This window comes from Brassica rapa, chromosome A06, assembly GCF_000309985.2.
Source record: "Brassica rapa cultivar Chiifu-401-42 chromosome A06, CAAS_Brap_v3.01, whole genome shotgun sequence".
Lineage (NCBI taxonomy): Eukaryota > Viridiplantae > Streptophyta > Magnoliopsida > Brassicales > Brassicaceae > Brassica > Brassica rapa.
The window spans coordinates 24,568,318-24,595,310 of record NC_024800.2 but is presented as its reverse complement, the minus strand read 5'-3'; the positions used below and the strand labels follow the sequence as shown (position 1 = coordinate 24,595,310).

Genomic DNA, 26,993 nt, shown 5'->3' with positions numbered 1-26,993 from the left:
TGTCTACTGAGTCAGTTAGCTGGAGCGAAGTGAGGAATGCGTAGATGAGTACTTGCTTTTCAGATCTCGCCGGTGGGAGAACCCAGTGGTCTGTCACCCATAATTCAGCTAAGGTCGTAGAGTAGGGGATTCCCACCGTCATGCAAGATTTCCCCTCCAAGAACTTCCTGATATTTCCAAATGGTGACCAATGAGAAGTCCAAAAGTAAGTTGTTTCCCCATTACCCACAAGATGCTTGATCCAGTTGTAGGCTGTATCTCTGAGAAGTAGAAGCTTGTTGGCTAACCAGGAGTTTTTCTGCTTTGTGTTAATGACCCAGAAGTTATTGAGGTTGCCCTCCAAAACTTCAGTTATGTACCACCGAGACCAAATTGATTCCTGCTTGAAAAAGAGTATCCAAATCAGTTTAAGTACAGAAGCCAAATTCCAAGTGGAGATCTTCCTAAGCCCAAGCCCGCCTTCCTGCTTAGGTGTAGTGACCTTCATCCACGCGACTTTTGCTGCATTGGCACCATCCGTTTTGCCTTTCCATAGAAACTTACTGCAGAGCGAGTCAATCTCATCAACGCAAGCTTGGGGGAGAATGAAAGCACATGACCAGAAATTTATAATTCTAGCTATCACCGTGGAGAGTAGCTGAAGTCTGCCTGCCATCGAGAGTGATCTCACTGTCCAGCTGTGGAGTTTTGTCTTGATTGATTGAATAAGCGGAGCACAGTGGAGCATGGATAACTTCTTAGTGCAGAGGGGGACCCCTAGGTATCTTACCGGCAGCACGCCTTCAGTGAGACCCGTTGCGGCTTTGAGCTGCGTTAGTTCATGAGGCTTCAGCCCTGCTGCGAAGAGAGACGTCTTATCGATGATCACTGCAAGGCCTGATCGAGCTTCAAAGTCGTTTAGGATCTCTAGAATATTAGTGACTGAGCGTGGAGAGCCGTCTGAGAAGATGAGGAGATCATCTGCAAAGGAAAGGTGAGTTAATTCTGTTCTTTTACATTTAGAGTGATAATCAAATTTCCCCTCCTTGGCCGACTTATTCAATAAGTGAGACAAGCAATAAAAAGTGGTTGATAGGTGGTGATCTCAATCAGATTACTCACTACCAAGAGCATTCATCACCTACAGTAGACCACCTTTCCACTGATATGCTCGAGCTGAAAGATAACCTCAACCAGCTTGGTGTCTCTGATCTTAGATTCCAAGGCTGTGCTAACACATGGACAAACAAGAACCCTTCAGCCCCTGTTACTAAAAAACTAGACCGGGCTTTGATAAACAGTGTGTGGCTGGAATCCTTCCCTAACAGTGTGGCTTCTTTCCTCGCCCATGAGTTCTCTGATCATTCTCCCTGTCTTATAGACCTAGCCTGTCCCCTTCCCCAAGCTGGTACCAAGCCTTTCAAATTCCAAAACTTCCTACCCCAACACCCATCCTTTTTGCAAGTGGTTGAGACTGCCTGGTTTCAGAGTGGAAGCGTAGCGACTGATCTTTCGACCCTGGGTTTTAAAATAAAAGGATTAAAGAGAGTGATGAAAACACTTGCGAGAGACAAATTTTCAGATATCCAAAAGAGAGTTATTTCTACTAACAGTTTGTTAAAAGATGTGCAGGTTCAATGTCTAAATCAACCGAATGAAGGAAACTTCCAAGCAGAAAAGGATCTGATTACTCACTGGACCTTTTTGCGAGGGGTAGAGGAAGCGTTCTTCAAGCAGAAGTCGAGGATCAACTGGCTGCGACTTGGAGACCAAAACACTTTGTTCTTCATGAGAGTGGCTGCAGCAAGGAACTCCTACAACCCGATCCGCTCTCTTCAGCTTCCATGTGGCCTACTTGTCACGGACTCGATTGAACTTTGTGAGATTGCACTTGCACACTTTCAGAGCATTCTCTCCCCTGTTCATCTCCCTCCTCTATCATCCCCCTTTCATTGGTTCCTAGAGTTGCTGCCTTTCAGGTGCTCCCCCGTTCAACAGACCATACTATCTTCTCTCCCTGATACTACAGAAATTGCAAAGACAATCCTCAAGCTAAACCCTAACAAGTCACCGGGACCAGATGGTTTTACCTCTGCGTTCTTCAAATCCTCTTAGCCAGTTGTAGGAGAGGAGACTGTGGTCTCCATACGCAAGTTCTTTGAAACCGGGTTTCTGCCCTCCTCCACAAATGCAACGATTCTTACCTTGGTCCCAAAACGACCAGGAGCTTCAGCAATCACGGATTATAGACCTATCAGCTGCTGCAACACCACGTACAAGACAATATCTAAATTGCTGGTCAAGCGCCTAAAGATCATTCTGCCAGAAGTCATTCTCCCTAATCAGACATCATTCGTTCAGGGGCGCCTGCTCATTGAAAATACGATCCTAGCCTCGGAAATTCTTCAAGGTTACCACAAGGAAGGAGGGCCCAAGAGAGTTACCATCAAAGTAGACATTGCTAAAGCCTTCGACACCATCCGCTGGGGGTTCATCTTCCAATGTCTTAGGAGCATTGATGTTCCGGAACTGATGATCCGCTGGATCGAGGCTTGCGTCTGTTCTGCTTCTTTTTCCCTTGGATTCAATGGTTCCTCTTACGGATACTTCAAGGGTACTCGCGGACTTCGGCAAGGAGATCCCTTATCTCCATATCTCTTCGTGCTAGCAATGAATTGCTTTATACACTTGCCCTTCATTATTTATTCATTTTAAAAATTAATTATATAAAGAATTACTATAATATTTACAAGAAACCCTCCATAATGATAATAAGAGAATTGTTGAATGTAAATCGCGTTTCATCAAATTGGTAAAACGTATAAACTATATACCTTATTGCATAGCAGCATCATTTCAGCATGGTTGGCACTTTCCAATCAAAGTCTATATCCCACTAATATTTAATTCTATAAATTAGGTCGACCTAGGTTATTATTGTTGTCATATATACCATATATAATATACCAGACAGCGAACTTTTCCAAAAAAACTTGTATGATAAAATCAAATACGAAAAGGTACCATTTTATTTGCATTAGTTACGTCAGAAAAATTTAAATTAGAAGTGGTGCACTGTGCACATGGTACATGGCAGTTAGGGCCATAACCTCAGCCTGTGTTTAAAAGTCATGTCCCCACCACGAAAAAGAGATTCGTGACTTCACGAATTGAGTAAAATAATGGCAAAGTATTTTTTATTGTTTCGTTATTAATATCAACAAACCCCCTTTGGAGATAACACAATATTATAATCTAATTACATAGTTATGCTTGTTTTGTTTGGTAAGCCGACATGTGCTAATCACGACTAGTATCTAAATTGTCTTAAGTCTATCGCATAATCCCGGCTGCATCTCTACGTTTCCCAAATGTAAAGTTATTTAGATTATTCGTAAAGTTAATGATTACCTCCACGCCCTAAACCCCTATATAGAACTTTAATAATAATAATTAGATCCCAATTATATATTACATGCCTTGTTTATCTTGTACTTTAAGAATAACGAAAACATGAGCGTATATAGCGTATATACCCAAAACGGATAGTGGGAATGTAAGCGACGACAGGAAAATGGATTAATGAGGAAATTAAGCTTAGATTATCCAATGAATCTTGGGTTTCAATAAACAAAAGATAACTAATCATTGGAAATTAAAATAATATTTAATAATTAATATTTAATACATTTAATTAAAAACTGTCTCTTTTCTCAAAGAATAAAGACAGATTTACGAAAAGGACACCTAGATCTTAGTTCGATCGCATATTAAATTAAGCGACAAAGTACTTTGAAGATAAGAAGCCAAATAATATTACTTAATTTATTAAAAATTGCATGCAATTATTAATTAGGGTTCATGTGATTTACCAAAAATCGATTTCTAGTATAGTTACTGAATCGGGTGATTAGTTAATATAAACTTCACTTGCATGAAAAGATCAAATGAACTCCTGAACGTGTTATATCATTACCTCCTTGAGACAAGTTCATGGTAATGTCGGAAAACAAACTAATAATAAAAAAAAAAGAAGAAAAAGAGCTAAAAAGGAGTTTAATTAATATTAATAAACGTATTAACGATGATAATAGCAGCGCTTACTCTATGATCTAAGCTAAACAAAAGCTTAAGCTTCTTTATTGCTCTTTCCCTGCAAAACAACAACAGTTTCTCATCTTCACGACGTAGACGACGACCCGTTAGCGGCAGCTCCGCCGCTATCACTCTCAAACCTCCCACCATCGCCGCCGTGCAGGTCGTGTTCTAAACCGTTTCCACCGTGAACGCCAACATCCACCGCGTTGTTATTATTATTATTATTATTATTATTATTAATATTCTTGCCGCCAGAAACAGCGACGCCGTTGTCGATCTTCTGGACGGTGGTGTCGCCGGAGAACGGCTGGTCGCGGCGGGTGTTGAAGGTGTTTTTGTTATTGTGCATCCAGACCTTGAGCACGCCTTTATCAACACCGACGTCGCGGCAGAAGTCGCGCACCTCGTCCTCGTCGCGCTTCTGAATCTTCCAGCCGATACGGTCGGCGAACTCGTGCATCTTGTCTTTCTGAGTTTGGCTGAACTTAGTCCTGAACCGCTTCCGGGAGCCTGGAGTATGGTGGTTGTGGTTGTGGTGGTGGTGGTGAGTGGAGAGGTTGTTGGCGGCGAAGTTGAGATCTGAGAACGGTAAGCTGTTTCCGCCGGGTTTGTTGTTACCGGAGAGAGCGAGGAGCATGTAAGAAGAGGAGATAGGCGGCGGAGAGGAGGAAGTAGGGCTGCGAGGGAGAGGAGGAGCCGGTGGAGGCGGGTGGTGACGGTGGTGAGGCTGGTACTCGATTGCAGCGGTGGTGGAGGATGGAGGGAGAGACGGTGGAGGCACGGCGGAAGCGAGGGAGGAGTCATCGGGGTCGCGGCGGTGGAAGTTACGGTGGCAACCGCAGGCGGCACACTTGAGGGAAGTTGGATCGGAAGGCGTGGAGGAAGGAGACGGCATGAACTCGCCGCAACCGTCGAGCGCGTGACCTCCAATCGCGGCAGCGTGGTTCTTGAGGCATTCTTTGTAGGTGACGGTGAGTGTGTGGTGGTGGATGTGGTGGTGGCGTTTGATGATTCCGTTGCTGAAGGAGATCGGTTTAGCTGGTTGGATCCGGGTTGGTGTTTCGGATTCGGGTTCAGGAGATTTAGGAGTCATTTCCATCGCTCCAACTTCAAGCATCGATGGCTTAATTATTTTCAAAGATAATCTTGAGAGAAAAGAAAACGAAAATTAGGGTTTAGGTTAAAAGCTCAAAACAAAAGTTTGGTATTCAGAAACGAAGAGAGAGCTAATCAACTTTTGGAGATCATTTGATGGTTTTTATATTAAAATGTTAAAAACAACTTTTGGAAGAAGAAGAGGAAGATGTTATAATAAGATGATGGTGTGGTGAATGTTGCTAAGACGGAATAAAATAATTAATAGGAGAAATAAGATTTAATAAATATGAACAATAAATATTATTATGTATTTAAAAGAAAAATTCAAATGACAGGGGTTCAAGATTGATGATTTAACTATGGTTAGTTGAGTATGGTTAATGGGGAACTGGGACCCAGAATAGAGAGTGGGGAAATATATGAGTAATAAATGTCTTAAACCTAAAGACAGTCCAGTTATTAAATTTTTTCATGCATTGTGACACTTCTTATTTTAAACCGTCTTTTTACTCTATTTTTCTTATTTTCTTACTATTTTTTCCTTCTGTGAAAACCTGTTTTTCTTACATTTCATGGTTATTTGATTGATACCAGCGTAATTAGCAACTTCGTTTGGAAAGTTTTAATCTTACTAAAATGATTACTGATGGAGATTATTGAAAATTAGTAAAAGCTTTTCTGTGCAGATACTAAAATGGCCATACTTTATTTTTTGTCATTGACTAGTTCTAATATGTTTGAATACAAATTGGTTAGTTTAGCGTATCTAGCTTAGAAATTGGAACGAATTTATAAACCCAAGCTTATCTGTGTATATGTGAGGTTGAATTATGAAATCGCATATTGTTTCTAAAGAATCGTTTACTGTATCTCTGTTCTGGCTTTTCGATAAGCCCTCGATTACACTGACCATCAGATTTTGATAAAATTGTACGTTCATGTGCCACTAAAACCATACATTACATCCGATTATGTAAATTTATCTCTCTTTCTTCAAAGAATAATAATAAAAAAAAACTGTATGTGTGTGTGTGTATACGGTTGCTTAAAATACGTTTGTTATTGACATTTTGCAGCCTTGCAGGAGAATGAAATGTATGTCATTGTTGTTGGGGATCTTAGGGACTGCCTATTATTTATTGTAACCTGTGTATGAAAATTATAGTATACAAAATAATAAATAGTAATACTATTTTCTGATAATATTTGCATAAAAATTATAGCAGAGAATACAATGAGGAATAAGTTTTTGTTATATATCATTAACCTATGATGAAGACATTAATAATTATCCTACTGCTTCTGATTTGTCACTTAATCCAAATATAAGGAAACACTTGCAAGTTATTGTTTACATATTTGGAATATCTTTCGACGTGGAAAGAACAGGAAGATTGAGAGAATCCGATATGCATTTCGCGAGTTATAGTGTGTTTGTTTCCATATCTATGTTAATTAACTAGCTAGACAGTGATAATCTTTTGTATGCAGTATATATCTATAAAGTTTATGGGTTTTCAACTTACAATCGATTGGAATAATTTCACATGTCTCTTGTATATTATAGTTCACATGAATCATATCTCAGTTCGATGATGGTATGTAGATAAGGATATTTAGATACGTGTATTAGATATCCTGATTCAACTTGTATCGATTTAGTTTACTTATTAACGTAGTTGATTAGGGAATTCATTTTTAAACATCAATCACATTTACGACACAGTTATTCACGTCCTATTATTACAGCTAAACGACACTTGTTCCAGTCATAACGAAGCAACTTTCTGAAACCGTACCTTGATTCCCACGAAGGTTCTTATTTCTTGACTAATCTACCCTCGAGAGATCAGCCATATTACCATCAACTCCAGAAACCGTGTTGGTACTGGGTAGGCTTTAACCTTCTGTGCGCTTCTTGTCACTAATCCACCAGACACGACCAAAGTTATTTTTGGGCTTGAAATGATGATGATTAATGGCAATAAATATGGTTAAATATGGTTTTCTTATTTTTAAATGCTTTTCAACAAAACTACGTAATCATAGTTAACACGCAAAGAATTAAGGCTGACACGTACTTGAATACTCCACATGTCAACCCAAGGTATCACTAGCATAGTTTAGAAGCTTGCCACGTTAAGTTAAATGCTCTTGGGAGAATCATCTTTCGAATAGTCAAGACTCGAAATTTCTTCTAGTTTGTCAACATTTTTAGCAGAGACTCGAAAAGTTAATATCTTTTCAATAATCCTTTAAGGAAATATAAGAAATTGCATAATCTTTCTTTCGAAGAAAAATATAAAATAAAACCGGGCTGATAAGCAATCAATTAATGCTATTACAGCTAACAAGTTGACCAACTGATGTATTTTAATTTATCAAAAAATTGTTTAGTTTAAATTTTATGTTGGATAGATGATAAAGACGGAGCATAAAAACTAGTATCCTCTTTTATTTTCTTGGGCACAGAATCATGAATTGCATGGTTGGTCCATAATAAAGATAAAGTTTTGTTGGCTTTTTATTTTTGCTTGCATAACCATGTGGTCCTAAAAACGTAATAAGAACTTATAATCAATGGTCTAATAGGAAAAGGAAAACCCTAACTAGCTTTACTGTAGACTTGTTGGTTGTATTCTTACGCTAACTAATGTTATTTTGCATAATCCCTTTCTTCTTTAAATCGAATAAAATCACTTATTTACACTCTAATAAAAGAATATTATAAAACACTCAGATACATAAATCCCGTTTAAGTCGATTGTTAGTATTTTTTTCACGTCAATAAATCATTTCATTACTCAAATAATAGCTGGTCTGAAAAACCAAACAATCAACAAATAAAAAATTGCTATGAATTTTTTTTTGCAGTCCTAGCTAAAGAATTGACAATAACGTTATGTCTAATTTTAAATTGTTAAATTATTGTAGCAGTGCTTAATTTCTTTTAGCTTAATCAAGAAGGTTAGCCACGCTTTGGTTCCCACTATTAAGTCGATTGTTAGTCATGGTGTTAGGATCCGTTCATAAAATTTTATGTTCTATTTTTCCTGATATTGCTAGTTAAACATTTCGTTTAATATGAACATTCAAGTTGGACCGGGGGAGGGGGGGGGGGGGGAGGTAAATGATGAAAAATTTGAGAGATTAGTACAAAGTTTTAATGGGATCATATGTGGCAACTTTCTAAGAACAAACCTATCACCCAAGAACTGGATTACAAAATCTTTAGTGGGTCCAATAATTGTTCACCACAAATTTCATATCTACTGTCAGTCTGTTACTGATTACAATTTCATATCTACTGTCGGCTGATACTGATTATATCATATTAACTGGAGGGATTACTTGCATACTATTCTTATCTCAAGTTTATTTGATAATTTTTTTCACGACTGTATATAAAAGAGAGAGTCAAAATATGATTTTCTGTAACTCAGATCTGCAATGTTTGGAAAGAAAAACCGTACCAGACCTCAGTTTTTTTGTTTCTCTTTGAAAATTGCTCTTCATTGAATCTCTAGTCACATCACACAACATTTCAGGATAATTAAACACAGCAAGTATCGATAGTACTACTCAAAACGTGTTCATTCATTCGTTCGAATTGAGCTTTACCTGAAAATGGCTTTTCAAATTGGTAAAGAAAAGAAATGAACTAATGTCAAGAGCCAGTATTCTTGTGTCACGAGCATATAATTAATTTAGGGGTCTGATTAATAATTTTAAGTTGCCAAATGGGTAAAACCTGAAATATGATAAAGTTAAGGGGTAGGATCTGATGAGTTGTTGGGAAGAACACATGCATGAGTTGTTTGGGTCTTTAAAACCACTTCTAATAATGGTCTGTTTTGTAGGGCACATTGTGTCCTCTATTAGGTGTAATCTAAACTCTTCCCATAGACAACTTGATCCACAATAACGATGTCCTAATATTTACTCCCCCATGATTTAAATGCAAATGCAAATGTGAACTGCTCTCAGTGTGATTAATAATAGCGCACAAGAGTAATTCAATATGCCATTGATCTTAGACATTGTTCTTCGACTAAGAGTTTAGGACACTTTAAAATCTCAATGGGTCCGAATGTTTTGGTGACTAGATTTTGCAAATCTGCAAGTCAGTGTGTCAATGATGTGTCTACAAGTATTAGATATCTCACTTTATCTGAATACCTAGACTATATAGATCTTGCCCCGCCATATTAAAATCCGACTAGTCCAAAGTTCTATGATTCAATATACACTTCCTTTGTTTATGTTAATATTGGATGATCCCAAATCGGAACCCAAACTAATCTCAAGATCACATTGCATTGGGTCCTAATACTATCTCCCACTAATCATTTCGAAATGACTGAAATCCTTGTTTTTAAAAATCTCAAGGTCAATCAACTGAACCACAATGACTTAGTTCAACTGCTTATTCATTTTTTTTCTGACCATCTTATGTTAAAAACTGAGGCCATATTGTTTGCGGTTATATGTTATAGTGATTCAGGTCTTTTATTCAAACATTTGTCTCAATTATTGTCATATATATTTTATCAAACAATTATTCGTCGTCCATATATTTTCCCAAAATCCCATTTTTTGAATAAATAAAAGTAGCTTGCCGCAAAGGCGGACATGTTTTTTATGAATCAAATTCGTGTGTAAAGAGAGTGAGAGGGAGGATGAAGATATGGAGTGAATCAAGAGGAAGAGGGGTGCTTGTATTTATAGTTGAAATCCTGCCGACAGACCGAGGAAATTCCGACGGAATTCCGATGCCAACGGCTAGTTCGTCAGAATTTCCTCATAATTTTTAAAATCCCCCAACGGCTCTCTAACGTCTATAATATTTCCTCGGAATTCATCGGTTTTTTCCGAGGAATACAATTTTCCTCGGTATTCCATAAGAATATTCCGACGGAATGAAATTTCCTCGGAATTCCGTCGGTATATTCCGAGGAAATTCTGAGGAAACCAAATTTTGTGTTTCCTCGGAATTTCCGAGAAAATTCCTCGGTATATTCCGAGGAATTCATTTTCCGTCGGAACGTCCGTCAGAATACCGCTGTTTTCTTGTAGTGACACTTCCTTTGTTAATATTGGATGATCCCAAATCGGAACCCAAACTAATCTCAAGATCACATTGCATTGGGTCCTAATACTATCTCCCACTAATCATTTCGAAATGACTGAAATACTTGTTTTTAAAAATCTCAAGGTCAATCAACTGAACCACAATGACTTAGTTCGACTGCTTATTCATATTTTTTCTGACCATCTTATGTTAAAAACTGAGGCCATATTGTTTGCGGTAAAATGAATAGTGATTCAGGTTTTATATCCAAACCTTTGTCTCAATTATTCGTCATATATATTTTATCAAACAATTATTCGTCCATATATTTTCCAAAAATCCCATTGAATATATAAATAAAAGTAGCTTTCCGCAAGGACGTGTATGTAATTTGCATAAACGAACGTGACGGTGCATCGCTCCTCAGAGTGTGTTTAAGTTAGGTACAAATAAAATAAGAGAGCCTATCTGGCCCAATATGGGCCCATTTACTTTTCCTTTTTATTGTCTATTCGAATTATTTAGTTTTCCCGCCTAAAATGTATATACGCTTCTCCAAATCCCTAATAAAGCCTCGAAAACAACATTAAAAAAAATCAAATATTTAATTTCGTTTTTCAATTTCTTCGTCTCTCTCTCTCTCGCGAGTCACCGGAGGAAGCTGACTGAGTAGAGAAGCGAGTCACCGGTAGATTTATTTCCGTCTAGAAACAGGTTGTCAACACACCGAGTTGACCGTAGAGTGGTGGGGAGATGGAAGAGGAAGAGCCAACGGGTGAGTTTCGCGGTGAGTCTCAGCCTGAGCAGAGGAAATCTGGAACTCCGAGGCTTTACATCAAAGAGCTTGTCATGAGGAACTTCAAATCATACGCTGGTGAACAACGCGTCGGTCCTTTCCACAAGGTTAGCGTTTATTCGTTTTTTTCAAAATTGAGTGAAAAGTTAGGCTTTAGGGTTTCGATTAGATCGAATTGGAATCTGATTAGATTGGGTTTCCTTGAATTTGAGTCTAGTCTCCTCGTGAATTACATCATAGCCTTTTGGGTACTCTTGATTGCAATTGCGAAGTACTTGAATTTCAATTGAGCTTATATGTTGTGGATTCGAAAATTAGGGTTACTGAGTTTCATTAATCTTGGGGCTGTTGTAAATTTAGAGTTTTTCTGCGGTGGTTGGACCTAATGGGAGTGGAAAGAGCAATGTGATAGATGCTATGCTCTTTGTATTTGGGAAACGAGCGAAGCAGGTGCGTACTCATTCCATTTTTTTTTGTTGTTTTCGCTGAGTATTTCTCTTTTTAAATCAGCTCTGTTTGAGTAACTTTTATGTTTATTTGCTATCAGATGCGTCTCAACAAAGTGTCTGAACTAATTCACAACTCAACCAATCACCAGAACTTGGACAGTGCTGGAGTTTCTGTACAGTTTGAAGAGATTATTGATAAGGTAACGTTGTTCATTGTTTGAAGAGACCTTGTTATGAGCTATATGTGTTAAATGGCGAACTCTTGATTTTGTTTTGATTCTGTTTAATGTAGCTCTTTAGGAGAAGTTCTGGAGTTAGAGCGTTTATGTCTACGTATTTTTAATTGACTTAAGAGAAGTTTTCTGTTAACGTGCTTTGATATTCCGAACTAACACAGGAAGATGGCTCCTACGAAACTGTTCCTGGAAGTGATTTCATGATTACCCGGGTTGCATTCCGAGATAATTCTTCCAAGTATTATATCAATGAAAGGTCGAGCAATTTCACTGAAGTTACCAAAAAGTTGAAGGGGAAAGGAGTAGATCTTGACAACAACCGTTTCTTGATTCTTCAGGTTATCACTTTGGCGAAACTTCCTATATATTGTTACGTTTACATGTATCCCCTACTAATATAGTTTCTTGATTGTTGACAGGGGGAGGTAGAGCAGATATCACTCATGAAGCCGAAAGCGCAAGGTCCCCATGATGAAGGTTTTCTTGAATATCTCGAGGATATTATTGGAACGAATAAATACGTGGAGAAGATAGATGAATTAAATAAGGAGTAAGTGATCCATGCAATCTACAATTTATTTTAAATGACCAAATGATCAGTCCCCAAGAATTGCGTTTGGGGCGCAATTGCAAACTTTCCTGCTTTCTTCTTGTGGACTTTGCGTATTTTCTATTGGTGAATGGTTTGGTAAATCACAATTCAGTAGGCGGAATTAGATGTAAGTGGTTCCTGACTTGTTGGATGTTAATCTTTTAATTGCAATTGCCTCTCTGAAATCTAGGCTTGAAACCCTCAATGAAAAGCGGTCTGGAGTTGTACAAATGGTGAAACTAGCAGAGAAAGAGAGGGACAATTTAGAGGTTCGTAGACGTCTCCCCTTCCTATATGTGACCTGGTTTGTTGTACTTGTTGTTAAAGTGTTTTTTTTTTGAAACAGGGTGTGAAGGATGAAGCAGAGACTTACATGCTGAAAGAGCTATCTTATCTTAAATGGCAAGAAAAGGCTACAAAAATGGCACATGAAGATACTTTAGCTAAAATTACCGAACAGAAAGAGAGCTTGCAGAATTTGGAAAACAGTCTAAAGAATGATCGGTAAGTGCTAGTAAATTGTCTTTGAAATAGCAAAAAAAATGATGAAGTCATTTTTGACACATCGTATCATTGCTGTTTCAGGGAGAAAATGGATGAGAGTAATAAGGAATTGAAGGAACTAGAGTCTGTGCATGAAAAACATAAGAAGACACAAGAGGTTTGTCTCCGGATGAGTTATGCGCTCATGCTTATGACTGACGTCCCTAAAATCTTTTTTTTTCTCTTCCGCTGCAATGATTAGGGTCTTGATAATGAACTTCGAGAGTGTAAGGAGAAGTTCAAAGAGTTTGAAAGGCAGGACGTAAAGCACAGGGAGGATTTGAAGCATGTGAAGCAAAAAATCAAGAAATTAGAGGATAAACTTCAAAAGGTTGGTTATAAAAGTATTTACTTGTTTATGTGGGCATATACCTTACTTGTGTTTTTATGCAGGATTCATCCAAAATCAATGATTTGACAAAGGAGTGCGAGGACTCGAGAGATCTTATACCTAAACTTCAGGAAAATATACCGAAGCTGCAGGAGGTCTTGGTTGATGAGGAGAAGGCACTGGAGGAAATCAAAGAGAAAGCTAAAGGTGCGGTTTTATTTAGCGTCTTATGCCCACTAAATGATGACCTTTTTGTCTAACCCTGGCAGCTTATTTTAACAACATTGCAGTTAAAAGGACTTGGAATTGGCAACCTATTAAACAAATTAGTACCCATTATAATGATTAGCTAGTCCTGCTGAATATTTCTGTCAATTTTGTTACAGTTGAAACTGAAGCTTACCGGTCTGAGCTTACAAAAATTCGTGCTGAATTAGAACCGTGGGAAAAGGATTTAATTGTCCACAAGGGAAAGCTGGATGTTGCTTCATCCGAAAGTGAGCTCTTGAGCAATAAGGTACCATTTAGTAATAACATTTGCTTGGAGTGAAGATCTTTTAATTCTCTACATAAGTTGGCTCATCTTCAAAAGAATTTCCTGTTAAAAAAAAAAAATTAGTTCACTCCATCAGCTTCGTTAAAGAATGTTTTTACCATATTTAGATCTTTCTATGCTTGCTAGACCTGTTTTCTTTCTGAAGATTTCAGTATATTGTTGGATAGCAATTTTTGCATCCTTTGAACATTACTACTTTGTTATTCTAGCACGAAGCTGCTCTGAAGGCCTTCACAGATGCTCAGAAACAGCTGACTGATATATCAGGGAGGAAAGAAGAAAAATCTGCAGCAACTACTTCAATTAAAGCTGATATAGAGAAGAAGAAACTTGAAGCAATGGAAGCTCGAAAAGTCGAAGAGGTATGTACTTTCCTTGGATTGTATTATTTTCAGCTTGGATTTTGAATTGAGATTATGCTTCTTGACTTCAACAGGAATCACAGAGAGAACAGGAAACTCTAATTCCACAAGAGCAGGCAGCCAGAGAAAAAGTCGCTGAACTAAAGTCAGCTATGAATTCTGAGAGGAGTCAGGGTGATGTTTTGAAGGCAGTTTTACGAGCCAAGGAGAACAATCAAATTGAAGGAATATATGGAAGGATGGGGGACTTAGGTGCCATTGATGGTAAGTATATTGATCTATCTTGTAGTGTAAACATTCCGCTGTCATTTGATATTAGAGAATGTTATTTTCTCCCTGTAGGATGAGATGTGGAATTTTAGTTGAGTTTTCTTCCATGTGAAATGGTTTTTAGATGTAAATTCACAGTTCCATGTCTAAATGATACTAAATGTAATATAACAAAAGCTTTTAATCACTGACATTGGTTGTCCTTGCAGCAAAATACGATGTTGCCGTATCAACTGCTTGCGGTGGCCTTGATTACATTGTTGTGGAAACAACTTCTGCCGCTCAGGCATGTGTCGAGCTGCTGCGGAAGGGAAATCTTGGCGTTGCAACGTTTATGATATTGGTATTGCATACTAATTTCTGTATATATGCTTTCATTCTTAGCCAACTGGTGAATGTTATTTAAAATTCTAACTTACATCAGAAGAATCGTTGTAGAGGTATCTTTAGATCTGTAATATGAGTTGGTCTTAGTAAATTATTATATTTAGTTATGGTGGATTTGAATCGGCATATCAAATGCAATATGTAGTGCTCTGAGTAAGTTCTTAAGGGGACCGGATCAAAGCCTCATATTCTTTTGCCTAGTAACTCCTCTTGCAAATAAATAATTAATATTCCTTGTAAAATGTTCGTTTTGTGCAGGAGAAACAAACCAATCATTTACAAAGATTGAAGGAGAGAGTGAAGACACCCGAGGATGTTCCACGCCTCTTTGATCTGATTAGAGTTAAGGATGAGAGGATGAAACTTGCATTCTACGCATCCTTGGGAAACACTGTTGTGGCAAAAGATCTTGATCAGGTATATTATGTTTGCTTATTAAGACTGGCTCAGCAACAACATTTATTTACTGGCCTTAATACGGATGAATTCAGCTATGCTTAGCTAATTTAATGAAAAGAAGATGACTAATACCTCATAAAATACAAAGTTTCTATGGACCAACAGCTGAACTATGATATACAATTTGTTTTGGTTATCAGGCAACACGTATTGCATATGGTGGGAACAGAGAATTTCAAAGAGTCGTGACTCTTGACGGTGCTCTCTTTGAAAAATCTGGCACCATGAGTGGAGGTGGAGGCAAGCCACGTGGAGGAAGAATGGGAACCTCGATTCGAGCCACTGGTGTGTCTGGCGAAGTTGTTGCTAATGCAGAAAACGAGCTCTTCAAAATTGTTGACATGTTAAACCACATCCGTGAAAAGATTGGCAATGCGGTGAGACAATATCGGGCTGCAGAAAACGAAGCCTCTCGCCTCGAGATGGAGCTGGCGAAAAGCCAAAGGGAGGTATTGTCTCCTGTGATCTTATCAGTGTAGCCCTCCCTGAAATATATGATCAAATTGTCTTAACTGCAATAAAACGTTTCTTTCTTCCATCTAATAGATCGAAAGTCTCAACTCAGAGCATAATTACCTGGAGAAACAACTAGCTTCGCTGGAAGCTGCATCTCAGCCAAAGACAGATGAGATAGACAGGCTTAAAGAGCTCAAGAAAATCATCTCCAAAGAAGAAAAAGAGATTGAAAAACTTGAGAAGGGTTCTAAACAGCTGAAGGAAAAAGTACGTAGCATTAGTTATTTTTTTTATGTTTTGAAATGCGGCTAATCCTCCGTGTTCCTATCTTTTCATGGTCTAACAGCCATGTTTAGAAAATCTTGAGTGCGTTGGACTTGGATCATTCAAAGCATAATCCATGGATTTGTTCCATCGTATTATTATCCTGTATCTAGAACTGAGTGGTGTTTCTTGTTTTAGGCTTTGGAGCTGCAAACCAGCATAGAGAACGCTGGTGGGGAAAATCTGAAAGGACAAAAGGCAAAGGTTGAGAAGATTCAGACCGTAAGTTTTCTGCTCTTAGCTTGCTGTTAGTGAGCTCACTGTTGAGTGTTCCTAACTTATTTTGCACATGTTTAGGACATTGACAAAAGTAATACAGAGATCAATCGATGTAATGTTCAAATAGAAACACACCAGAAAATGATAAAGAAGTTAACAAAGGGGATTGAAGACGGGACTCGAGAGAAAGAAAGGCTAGAGGGTGAGAAGGAAAAATTGCTGACGGTATTCAAATCTATAGAACAGAAAGCATTTGCAATCCAAGAGAAGTATAAAGAAACACAGAAGGTTTTTAACTGTCCTTATATCTTTTTATCTCCATACTATTGGATAAGAGTCATAGAGCAGTCCTTTGTGTTGTGCAGTTGATTGATGAACATAAAGACGTGCTGACTGAAGCAAAATCCAATTTTGAGAAGCTGAAAAAGTCTGTGGATGAGTTGAAGGCATCTAGGGTAACAAACAACCGAATCCTTTTCTTTCTTGCTGGTTGCCACTTAGGGTGCTTTTCATCATCTAATACCTAAGTCGTACACAGGTCGATGCAGAATTCAAAGTTCAAGATATGAAAAAGAAGTACAATGAATTAGAATTGAAAGAGAAGGGCTACAAGAAGAAACTCAACGACTTGCAGATTGCACTCACAAAGCACATGGAACAGTACGTATGGTGAACCCCCCATCCATGACACCTACCTCATTTGGATCTCAAATTTGTCATTTCTCCATTGCAGAATTCAGAAAGATCTTGTTGATCCGGATAAGCTTCAAGCAACATTGATGGATAATAATTTGAACGAAGCTTGTGATCTAAAAAAGGCTCTTGAAATGGCTGCCTTACTGGAGGCTCAGCTGAAAGAGTTGAATCCAAATCTTGACTCAATCGCGGAGTAAGAATTTAATTTGTTTTATATTGTGTAATCCAATCGACACATGTTTCACTAGCTTTCTTGATGGTTTGCTCTAATTACTATTAGGTATCGGAGCAAAGTGGAACTTTACAATGGGAGGGTAGATGAACTTAACTCTGTAACCCAAGAACGTGATGACATAAGGAAGCAGCATGATGAATTGAGAAAGAGAAGGTACTCCACACCTTCTAATTGTTCTGCGTATTTATATATTTTCCCCTTTTGTTATTGGTCTCATGAAACTAACTTGGATGACTTTGAAATGATTTCAGGTTGGATGAGTTTATGGCAGGATTTAACACAATATCGTTAAAACTGAAAGAAATGTATCAGGTTAGCTTCCTTTTGAACATTGTTTACAACTCCATAAGCTTGGCAAATAATATCCAGAAATGATGAGAAAACTTACAAGTCCATGAGTTATGATGTCTTTCTATGAATTCTGACTTGCTTTGCAAAGCTTACAGCTTGAGCTAAATCGTTTTTGCCTTAGCCTATCTTATACATCTTTATCTATATCCCTAATTAATTTTTACAAATATGATGCTGCAGATGATCACTCTCGGAGGTGATGCAGAGCTCGAGCTTGTAGACTCGCTGGACCCTTTCTCAGAAGGTGTGGTTTTCAGTGTAAGACCTCCAAAGAAGAGCTGGAAGAACATTGCAAACTTGTCCGGTGGTGAAAAGGTCTTTTGAGAAAATAGCCATTCATATCTTAACACTTTATCTCACCAATCTGTCTCTCAACTCTTTTAAATGACTTCTCTCTGTCTCTTACTTACAGACACTGAGCTCACTCGCACTAGTCTTTGCACTCCATCACTACAAGCCTACACCGCTTTACGTCATGGACGAAATCGACGCCGCTCTCGGTAAGACTTCTATTACTCAGTTGTAATATTATCTGCAAAACTCAGTTGATCCCTGAATAAGTGTTTGACTCCCTTTTTTTTCCTCACTAGATTTCAAGAACGTATCTATCGTTGGACACTACGTGAAGGACCGTACTAAAGATGCTCAGTTCATTATCATCAGGTCAGTTCAGTCTCTTATTTTATTCCAACAGACATTAATGTTATGTATGAACTATTCAAGTGAAAGAGGTTTTTTCTTTTTTGTAACTGGCTTTCATATTAAAATGCTGAAAAAAAGAAAAATTATACAAGCAAAGAAGTTTTGAGATCTAATATATGAAAATGGTGCAGTCTGAGGAACAACATGTTTGAGCTAGCAGATAGATTGGTGGGAATCTACAAAACAGATAACTGCACAAAGAGCATTACTATCAACCCTGGAAGCTTTGCAGTTTCTCAGAAAACGCCTGCCTAAGTCTACCAAATGAACAACATCACTACATGAACCACTTTTGTTGATTTTTGGTGTCTGCATGTATGAACAGGCTCATTGTATTGTAATGGTTTTCTACTGTTTAGTGACTTTCGCTTGCATCTTTTTTTTTTCTTTTTGAATGATGGGATTAACATTATCCATGTTATTATATAATCTAAAGGATGTGTATATCAGGCCTACTTGTAGACCAAGCTAATAATGGTCAAACCATTTGCATAATTATTATGTTTTCTAAGAACACAGCTTTTTGGGACCAGATGAGGATGATAAACACCAACAATTAGATGCGGGGTATACCAAGTAGGATTCTTAATAAGAATTAATAGCACAAGTGGCATTTTTTTATAACATTGAAAAAGATTGATGAGTTTATTTTCCCGAATGAAATCAGCATCATCAAATTAAAGATTGTAGACTTCCTTGTCCTAGGGGATAGAAGAATGCTCTATTTCATTTTCTTTTGCTTTTGTTGCTGAATTTATTATGCTGTGGTTTGCTTCTGCTAAACATGACAACAAAAAAAATATACAATAAAGATTCAGAGTTACAATATCACTCCCTGAAAAATTCGATTTTAATGTTATCAATGTTTTCTGAAAAAATATCTTAAAAGCTGAAATAATTGAAACAAGAAAAAAAATTATTGGATGATTGAGTTGAATCTGTCATGTTCACCTCAATTTTCTAAAAAGGTTTTTGAATGATTGAATGTTTTTGTTGTCAACTAAATGATAATACTTAAACTTCTTTTTAAAACCTGCAAGTAAAAATGATACAAGCTGAATACTAGTAAAGATGCTAATGACACACTTGCACTTGCACACAACTCAATAATGTCAACAAACAGTACAACTACAACATAACTCTCTGTGTTTATTCACAAACTCACTGATCTTTTTATTTTATTTTGCAGCTACAGATAGATCAAAGATAGTGATTTCAACACACAGTCTTCAGGCCGCGGTAATATCTTCTTCTACGAATTTGACAAACTCTTCCCTTGATCTCCCATCTGGATTCTTCTTCCATTCAATGAACTTCTTCGACGCCTCTATGAATTTCTCCATGTGAAGCTTCTTCCACTCCTACCAAATCAAACATCCACACAAAGCGTTTGTGCCAAAACCATTATGCAACATAATAATTTTTTTAAGAAAAACTTAAGAAGACTAAAAAAAAACTTAAAAAGACTATCAAGAAGTTAGGAAAGAAAAAAACAAGAATAGTGTGAATGAAATGAACCTCGAAATCCCATTCTCCATACAAATGAGGATCATCCTTGTTAGCCCACACAAAGGTTTCCACTTGCATCTTCTCGGATGTTTCCTGTCATAAAAAATATTAAAGCTTCAGTCTCATGATTATCATCAAAGATCATTATTAGTGACGGTGAAGATGAAACTTACAGTTAACACAACTTCAACAGTCTTCCTCACATACTCATCTCCTTCAATCATATCTAAATTCTCTAGCTGAGCATCTGTTAGTCCAGTTAGTATCTGCACCATTGAGATCAACAAGTTTGAGAAGGTTTATTAATAAGAAACAAAAAGGAGAGAGAGATGAAATCAAAACCTTTCCGTTGATAAGTCCGTTCTCAGAAGGAGAGATACATGGATGCAAACGTCCTTTGAGCCTATACAGATGACTGCCAAAAACAAAAATCATCTTTAGTCAAATTCAATCTCCAAGCAGAGAAAAGAAGATAGGAGATGTGAAGAAAGACGTACTAGCCGTGGAGTTGAGCGGAGATGGTGACAGGATCGCATTCGAGGATCAAGTTGACGACGGATGGTTCTTGGAAACTGCCGTAGACGAAGACATTGTGCGATGGAGACTGATTAGAACTAGTCATCGTTCTTGAATGTGAGAGAGAGAGCGAGTTAGTGCTATCTTTCTTTATTTATTCCTCCATACCTTTCTTTATCATCATCAACATCATCACCTTACGTAGTAGCGTAGATGTGTTTTATTTCCGAGTATAATAATCAACAGGTGTTTGGCTGCCAATTATCGGCTTTAATAGAAAGGTTATGTAACATTAAATATAATTTGCTGACTTTTTTGTTGCTTTATCCCTCTTAACAATGGTGTGTAGTCCTGTGAAAATTTCCTGTCGGTGGAGAATTTATGCAGTGTAAGTACTAATGTAACATGTCAGTGATGTAACACGGTAAGAAGAGTATTTTTTTTTTTTTGTCATCTGTTGTTATATTGATTCGAAACTGGTTAAGCCAAAAGGCAAGTTACAAAGGCTGTCGTAATGAAACGACACCATAATCTAGAGCGGGCAGTTAAGAGACACAACCCGAGCCATAAGCCGGCAACTGCACAAATACAATCCCGGAGACAAAATCAAACTACCATACACGGACTACAAGAACATAGCTAATAACATAAGAAGCCAAAACACAACCAATCTAGATAAGAATCAAACTCCGCCATAGAAAGAACAAACCGGATCGATAGTTTATGGATAACCGTTGCTGTAGAATATGTCTCATAAGCGCTTCTGCCCCACCGCCTCCCTTCAGATCCAACTTAAACTCGCCATTGACCTCTGTAGAAGCTCACCACGCGCCGTCTACGCGTCTCAACACCATAGCGGAGCCAACCAAGCCACACGGTAAGAAGAGTATAGTCAAAAGTTTTTGAAATGAATTGTTTTTTTTTCTGCTTATATCTGTTTTGTTGTAATAAATGTAGATAAATAAATGAAATAATTACAGATAGAGATTGTGTCAGAGAGTCTTTGGATTTTGTGTTTAATAAAAAATGTGGGCCTGCTTGTAGAGTTTGATTGGCCACGTCAAATCTTTCCTTAAAGTCAGTATGTGTCCCCAGCCAAAAATAAAAGATGGAAAAAACAAAGAGAAAAGGTGTGGGAAGATAAATGATAAAGTGAAAACATTCTTATTTTTTTCTTTTTCTTTTTCTTAAACCGGATTTTCTTTCTTTTCTCCTAATACAATTTTAGATACGTTTAAGGGTATTTAGTTATTTACCAGATTGTGTTAAAAAAAAGAAGTTATTTACCAGACCAGGTTGATTTTTTTTTATTTTGGGAAACAGCAGACCAGGTTGATTGATGACACATAATGATAAGAAATGATAAGACATTAACATGCAACTCAATGTTCATGTAGTAGAACTTATAATCTTATTGCACATGAAGGGAGATACCTTTTTATTTTGGAGTAAACGATAAGATATCAAGAAAAGGCAGACAAGGTCTTCACGTTACAGGAGGATCCTCGTGTACAAATTTCTCAAACTCTTCCCTTGTTTTACTATCTGGATTCTTCTTCCATTCGATGAATTTCTTTGACGCCTCTATGAATTTATCCATGTGAAGCCGCTTCCATTCCTTACCAAATCAAACCCACAAAAGTGTTTTGCTAAAACCATTAAGCAACCATAATACTTAAAAATGTGACTAATTAGATTTTGATGATTAGTGGAAACTTGTGAGCTAATATTGCATAATGGTTACAAACCTCGAAATTCCATTCTCCATACATGTCTGGATCATCCTTGTTGGCCCAAATTAAAGCTTCCACTTCCATCTTCTCGGATGTCTCCTGCATTTATAACTGGCTTAAGCAATCTTTGGATCATTAATGATCATAGTAATGGTGATTAGAGAAATACTTACAGTTAATACAACCTCAACAGTCTTCCTCACGTATTCAGCTCCTTGAATCATATCTAAATTCTTCAACTGAGCTTCTGTTAATCCAGTTAGTACCTGAAATCTCAAAAAATAACTGATTGGTTATGAGTGTATTTTAAACCGGAGACAAACAAGTGACAATGTTCATTAATTCATAAATTAAATATAAAACTACTTAAGCTTTTTTATTTATTTATAAAACTACTAAACACCAATAAAACAACTCCTTAAATACAAATAAACAATTCAATGAATTGAAACCTTAACATCTCAATATAGAAGAAAATCAAATTCTTGTGAACCAGTAGAGATTATGAGCACAAGAATTCGGTATCTAGAAAAAAATTAAAGAAGATAGAAAGAGATGAAATCAAGACCTTGCCGTTGACTAATCCAGACTCAAAAGGAGCAATACAAGGATGCAAGCGTCCTTTGAGTCGATAAAGATGACTGCAAAGAAACAAGAAATCGGATCTGATCAGTCTCCACAAGGTCTAAGCAAAAAGAAAAGAGATGGGAGAAGAAAAATAAAGAAAGGTACAAGCCATGGAGTTGAGCGGAGACGATGACAGGAGTGAACTCTAGGATCAAACTCACAACGGCTGGCTCCTGGAAACTGCCGTAGACGAAGACGTTGTACGATGGAGATTGTTCAGAAGTAGCCATCTTCTTTCCTCTGAACTTGTTTTGTTTCAGTTTGCAATTAAGTTGAGTTTTTTTTTTTTTTTTTTTTTGAACACACAATTAAGTTGAGTTAGTACTCTTTATCATCTCTTCATATTTTAAACCAATCTCTATCAGTCATAGTCAAACCATTCGCATTTTTTGATTTTTCTATTATTTTTCCAACTCAATATGACTTTTTGGGTTCAGATTAGATTTGTCTGAATGAAGACACAACTAATAAGACACCAAACTACACCAAACATATAATGCTTTAATCTCAGATACACTAAAAATGATCATACCACTCTTGTTTCATAAATGAACAAAAATACAATACAACATATTATTTGTGTTCCTAACTCACAAGTCACAAAGCCTCTTATATAACTTTATTAGTGATGACAATCATTTATTTGGAATTAAAGATAAGATAAAAGGGAGACAAGTTCTTCACGCCACGGGAGGATCTTCTTCTACAAATTTGGCAAACTCTTCCCTTGATCTCCCATCTGGATTCTTCTTCCATTCGATGAACTTCTCTGACGCCTCTATGAACTTCTCCATGTGAAGCAGCTTCCATTCCTACCAAATCAAAAGATCCACACAAAGTGTTGCACCAAAAACATTAAATAACATAAACTTCAGAGAATATTATTCGTTTGTAATGATTATATATATGGAACTTGTGAGCGAGTGAGTTGTTCAAACCTCGAAATCCCATTCTCCATACATGTCAGGATCATCCTTGTTAGCCCATATAAAGGCTTCCACTTGCATCTTCTCGGATGTGTCCTGCATAAAATGGTGATTAATTAATAAAGACTTAAGCAATATCTCATGATCACTACTAGAGACGATATGATGAAAATGAAACTTACAGTTAATAAAACTTCAACAGTCTTCCTCACGTACTCATCTCCTTCAATCATATCTAAATTCTCTAGCTGAGCATCTGTTAATCCAGTTAGCACCTGCACAAAACCATCAACCTTTTTTCAGATTTTGAGATCAAAAGAAAAAAAGGGTTAATATAAGAAAAAGAAAAAAGAAAAACATACCTTGCCGTCGATGACTCCGGTCTTAAGAGGAGCAATACAAGGATGCAAACGGCCTTTGAGTCTATACCTATGACTGCAAAATCCCCAAGAAAATCGTCTTTAATTAATTAATCTTGATAGCATCTAAGCAAAAGAAATATGGGAGATGTGAAGTATAAGACGTACAAGCCGTGGAGTTGAGCTGAGACAATGACCGGAGTGCATTCGAGGATCAAACCCACGACGGCTGGTTCTTGAAAACTGCCGTAGACAAAGACGTTGTGCGACGGGGACTGATCAGAACTACTCATCTTCCTTTTTCCTCTGATAGTTATAGTTTGAAAATGTGAGAGAGATGAGTTTAGTAGTTCTCTGTTTTATATCCTCGTATCGACGCCTACTTCCTTTGAATTTTTCTTCCTTATTTGATATTAATAAATTAATAATGATAGTTGACCCCTTCTTTATACTATTTATTTTACCTCGTCAATAGTCGTCAGTTTTTGTTTTATCATAAACAAGTGCATACTTCTCTTCAACTTGATTATTTTGGAGTAATATATTGAGGAGACTCAAATTTTAATATGGTATTATTCTGTTTTGAACGATTAAAATCTACGTTGCATGGAAGCGTGTCTCACGTACTGGTTCCTGGTTCCGAAGCGGAAACGGAGTCGGAAGCGTGCGGAATCGCTCGGAAGCGTGCCGGAATCGTGTTTCCAAAAAAAACAGATATGGAAGCGTGATGGAAACGATGAATCCTATTTGGAAGCGTTTAAGTTTGATAGTTGGAATCGTAAATAAAAATAAAAAAGGAAAAAATAAATGTTTTATGTGGGTTTATATGATATGTATATATATATATATACGCTTCCAATACGGATCCGCTTCCTAGTTTTTTGAAAAAAATCGTTTCTACGCTTCCATACGATTCCGCTTCCGCGTTTCCGCTTCCGTTTCCATGTAACGTAGATTAAAATAGCATTTTGATCTTTGAAGTAGCGAAGCAAAATTTGACTAGATATGATTATATGATGGTTGTCATTGCCGCCACACCTTATATTACTACAAACGTCGGCCCTCAGTTTTTTCTTCTTCTACACTCATGCAAAATAAATAAATAAACCCTTGGTGTATGATCGTAGAATATTCTGGTACGAATGTATGTACTTGCCGAGTTTGGTGGTGTATTTGATACTGACTATCAAATGTTCAAAATCTCTAAGAAACAATCTTCATACAAAAATTGTAGTTTTAAATTTACCCAAAAAATCAGTTCAAAAAAAAAAAAAATTTACCCAAAAAAAAAGTTTTAAAGTTTTTTTCGTTTAATAAAGAGTATGGTTCATATTTTCAGTGTAAAATTTAAACAAAATTCAAAAATTTAGTGTATTGATTAGAAACAAAATCTATTAGATATTTTAATAAATGATTTTAAATAAATTTCTTAACATATCTACACAACTGTTATGAAATGACTCTTTATAAAACAGAAGAGACTACACAACTTTATTTCATCTCATTTTACTCCTCACCCTCTGCTTTTAATATGTAGTTTGAGATTGCATGGATAGAGCCATAGAGGTTTAATGTAGTTCGATGATCTTCAAAATCAAGCACTATCATTTGCATAAGAAGAAACTGATGCACACAATCCTAGGTCCTAGCAATAAACTCTTAACTACAATACTACATATCATTTGACTTCATAAGTAGAACTCTTGAACCTCAGCTCAAGATCCCATAAATCATAATTTGGCAGACAAGATTCCATAGTAACACAAACAAATTCAAATAGAAGACCAGTTTTAAGTTTTAGCAAGTAGCAACACACAAAACACAAACATATTATATATTAGAAAAAAGACACTCCTTACATACTCTTCTTCTGCCAAAGATTAGCAGCCAAGAAACAACACCTTATGTCTTTGTGCAAGAATCGTCAATCATCAGACAGTGATTTCACGATATCCTCTCTTGTCTTCCCATTTGGATTCTTGTTCCATTCCAACACTTCCCTAAACGCCTCCACGAATTTATCCGCATGAATCACTCTCCATTCCTATACACACACGTACAATCCCAAAATTAATTAAGTATCTGCCAAAAAATATTTTTGGGAAAAAAAAAGAAAAAACTAACCTCATAATCCCATTCTCCATACATACTAGGATCATCTTTGTTAACCCAAACATAAGTTTCCACTTTCATCTTCTCCGAATTGTCCTGTATCATCACATCCTTCCAAATCTCAGAACAAATTAACACACCAAAATTTGCATTAGATTTGTGAACAGAGACAAAGATCTTGTCCCAAACACTTACCATCCTTACAACTTCAACTGTCACTCTCTCATACTCACTACCTTCAGTCACATCGAATTTGTTTAGCTCAGCATCGGATACTCCCGTTATTACCTTCACCAACACAAAAATATTCAAATACAAAATACATATCAAAACAGAACACTGAGATAGAATCAAACCTTGCCGTTGACTTTTCCAGACTCAAAGGGGACAATACATGGATACGGACGTCCTTTGAGTTTATACTTGTGACTACAAAACAAAGCATATCAGAGTTTAATCACGTATCAGAAAAGAACTAGTCGGAGAGGAAGAAAGTGAACGTACTAGCCGTGGAGAAGGGCGGGAACGGTATCAGCGGGGCGGTCAAGGATCACGGCGGCGACGGCTGGTTCAAGAATGCTGCCGTAAACGAATAAGTTATGAGACGGAGCATCAGAGCAACTCATCTTCTTCCTCTGTTTTGATTTGATTAGACGAAATTGACAATAATGTATGTAGTCGATGATCACCCTTTAATCATTAGTTCTGTCGTCTATTGTCCACTACTCAACTTTAAACAGCATCTCCAACAGTAACACCAAATTTAGGGTTGAACTTCACTAAATTTAGTGTTTTCTGATGTCATACATTATTCTTTTCTCTAACCATAACATAAAATTTTACATTAAAAACAATATTACATATCATTTAATTTTTAAAATTTAATTATTTGTAATTCATAAGTAATCATTTTGTTACATTTAAATTATATCTTTTATGTGATGAATAGACCTCAATTTTGGTTAACACCATTCACAAAAACACCAAGTTTCGTGAAATGA

At 37.0% G+C, this 26,993-nt stretch overlaps 7 protein-coding genes across 9 annotated transcripts; 2 read left to right on the top strand and 5 right to left on the bottom strand.

Annotated features, from left to right (window-relative positions):
* Positions 1-1,146: 1,146 nt before the first annotated feature.
* Positions 1,147-2,094, top strand: LOC103875409. The gene has a single exon (XM_009153928.2). It carries the CDS (start codon positions 1,147-1,149, stop codon positions 2,092-2,094), a length of 948 nt encoding a protein of 315 aa, XP_009152176.2.
* Positions 2,095-3,919: 1,825 nt separating this feature from the next.
* On the bottom strand, positions 3,920-5,453 carry LOC103875120 (zinc-finger homeodomain protein 9). The gene has a single exon (XM_009153581.3). The coding sequence runs from the start codon at positions 5,192-5,194 to the stop codon at positions 4,160-4,162; it is 1,035 nt and encodes a 344-aa protein (XP_009151829.2). The 5' UTR covers positions 5,195-5,453; the 3' UTR covers positions 3,920-4,159.
* A 5,369-nt stretch (positions 5,454-10,822) lies between these two features.
* Positions 10,823-18,726, top strand: LOC103875119 (structural maintenance of chromosomes protein 4). Its single transcript, XM_009153580.3, has 28 exons — positions 10,823-11,149; positions 11,403-11,492; positions 11,590-11,691; positions 11,889-12,065; positions 12,147-12,277; positions 12,510-12,588; positions 12,666-12,823; positions 12,905-12,980; positions 13,065-13,193; positions 13,256-13,400; positions 13,580-13,710; positions 13,959-14,111; positions 14,186-14,375; positions 14,591-14,724; positions 15,027-15,185; positions 15,368-15,676; positions 15,774-15,950; positions 16,146-16,229; positions 16,305-16,514; positions 16,592-16,681; positions 16,765-16,886; positions 16,960-17,115; positions 17,203-17,310; positions 17,409-17,469; positions 17,689-17,823; positions 17,921-18,008; positions 18,099-18,171; positions 18,342-18,726. The coding sequence occupies exons 1-28, from the start codon at positions 11,000-11,002 to the stop codon at positions 18,463-18,465; spliced, it is 3,741 nt and encodes a 1,246-aa protein (XP_009151828.1). The 5' UTR covers positions 10,823-10,999; the 3' UTR covers positions 18,466-18,726.
* A 492-nt stretch (positions 18,727-19,218) lies between these two features.
* On the bottom strand, positions 19,219-20,573 carry LOC103875117 (protein AIG2 A). Its single transcript, XM_009153579.3, has 5 exons — positions 20,217-20,573; positions 20,062-20,134; positions 19,893-19,985; positions 19,729-19,812; positions 19,219-19,571 (listed from the first exon to the last, which is right to left on the bottom strand). The coding sequence occupies exons 1-5, from the start codon at positions 20,339-20,341 to the stop codon at positions 19,440-19,442; spliced, it is 507 nt and encodes a 168-aa protein (XP_009151827.1). The 5' UTR covers positions 20,342-20,573; the 3' UTR covers positions 19,219-19,439.
* LOC103875116 (protein AIG2 B) lies at positions 20,554-22,894 on the bottom strand. Of its 3 annotated transcripts, none has more exons than XR_004448685.1 (6): positions 22,701-22,894; positions 22,537-22,609; positions 22,142-22,234; positions 21,984-22,067; positions 21,670-21,853; positions 20,554-20,599 (listed from the first exon to the last, which is right to left on the bottom strand). XR_004448685.1 is itself a non-coding variant. In XM_009153578.3 (5 exons), exons 1-5 carry the CDS (start codon positions 22,823-22,825, stop codon positions 21,722-21,724), a joined length of 507 nt encoding a protein of 168 aa, XP_009151826.1. In that variant the 5' UTR covers positions 22,826-22,894; the 3' UTR covers positions 20,733-21,721. The 3 variants fall into 3 exon arrangements, 1 of the variants encoding a protein (XP_009151826.1); XR_004448686.1 differs by lacking the exon at positions 20,554-20,599 and adding an exon at positions 20,685-21,070; XM_009153578.3 differs by lacking the exon at positions 20,554-20,599 and having other exon boundaries at positions 20,733-21,853.
* Positions 22,895-23,076: 182 nt separating this feature from the next.
* Positions 23,077-24,381, bottom strand: LOC103875115 (protein AIG2 B). The gene is made up of 5 exons (XM_009153577.2): positions 24,049-24,381; positions 23,884-23,956; positions 23,704-23,796; positions 23,534-23,617; positions 23,077-23,407 (listed from the first exon to the last, which is right to left on the bottom strand). Exons 1-5 carry the CDS (start codon positions 24,171-24,173, stop codon positions 23,276-23,278), a joined length of 507 nt encoding a protein of 168 aa, XP_009151825.1. The 5' UTR covers positions 24,174-24,381; the 3' UTR covers positions 23,077-23,275.
* Positions 24,382-25,549: 1,168 nt separating this feature from the next.
* Positions 25,550-26,748, bottom strand: LOC103875114 (protein AIG2 C). The gene is made up of 5 exons (XM_009153576.3): positions 26,497-26,748; positions 26,349-26,421; positions 26,188-26,280; positions 26,005-26,088; positions 25,550-25,924 (listed from the first exon to the last, which is right to left on the bottom strand). Exons 1-5 carry the CDS (start codon positions 26,616-26,618, stop codon positions 25,805-25,807), a joined length of 492 nt encoding a protein of 163 aa, XP_009151824.1. The 5' UTR covers positions 26,619-26,748; the 3' UTR covers positions 25,550-25,804.
* Positions 26,749-26,993: the final 245 nt, after the last annotated feature.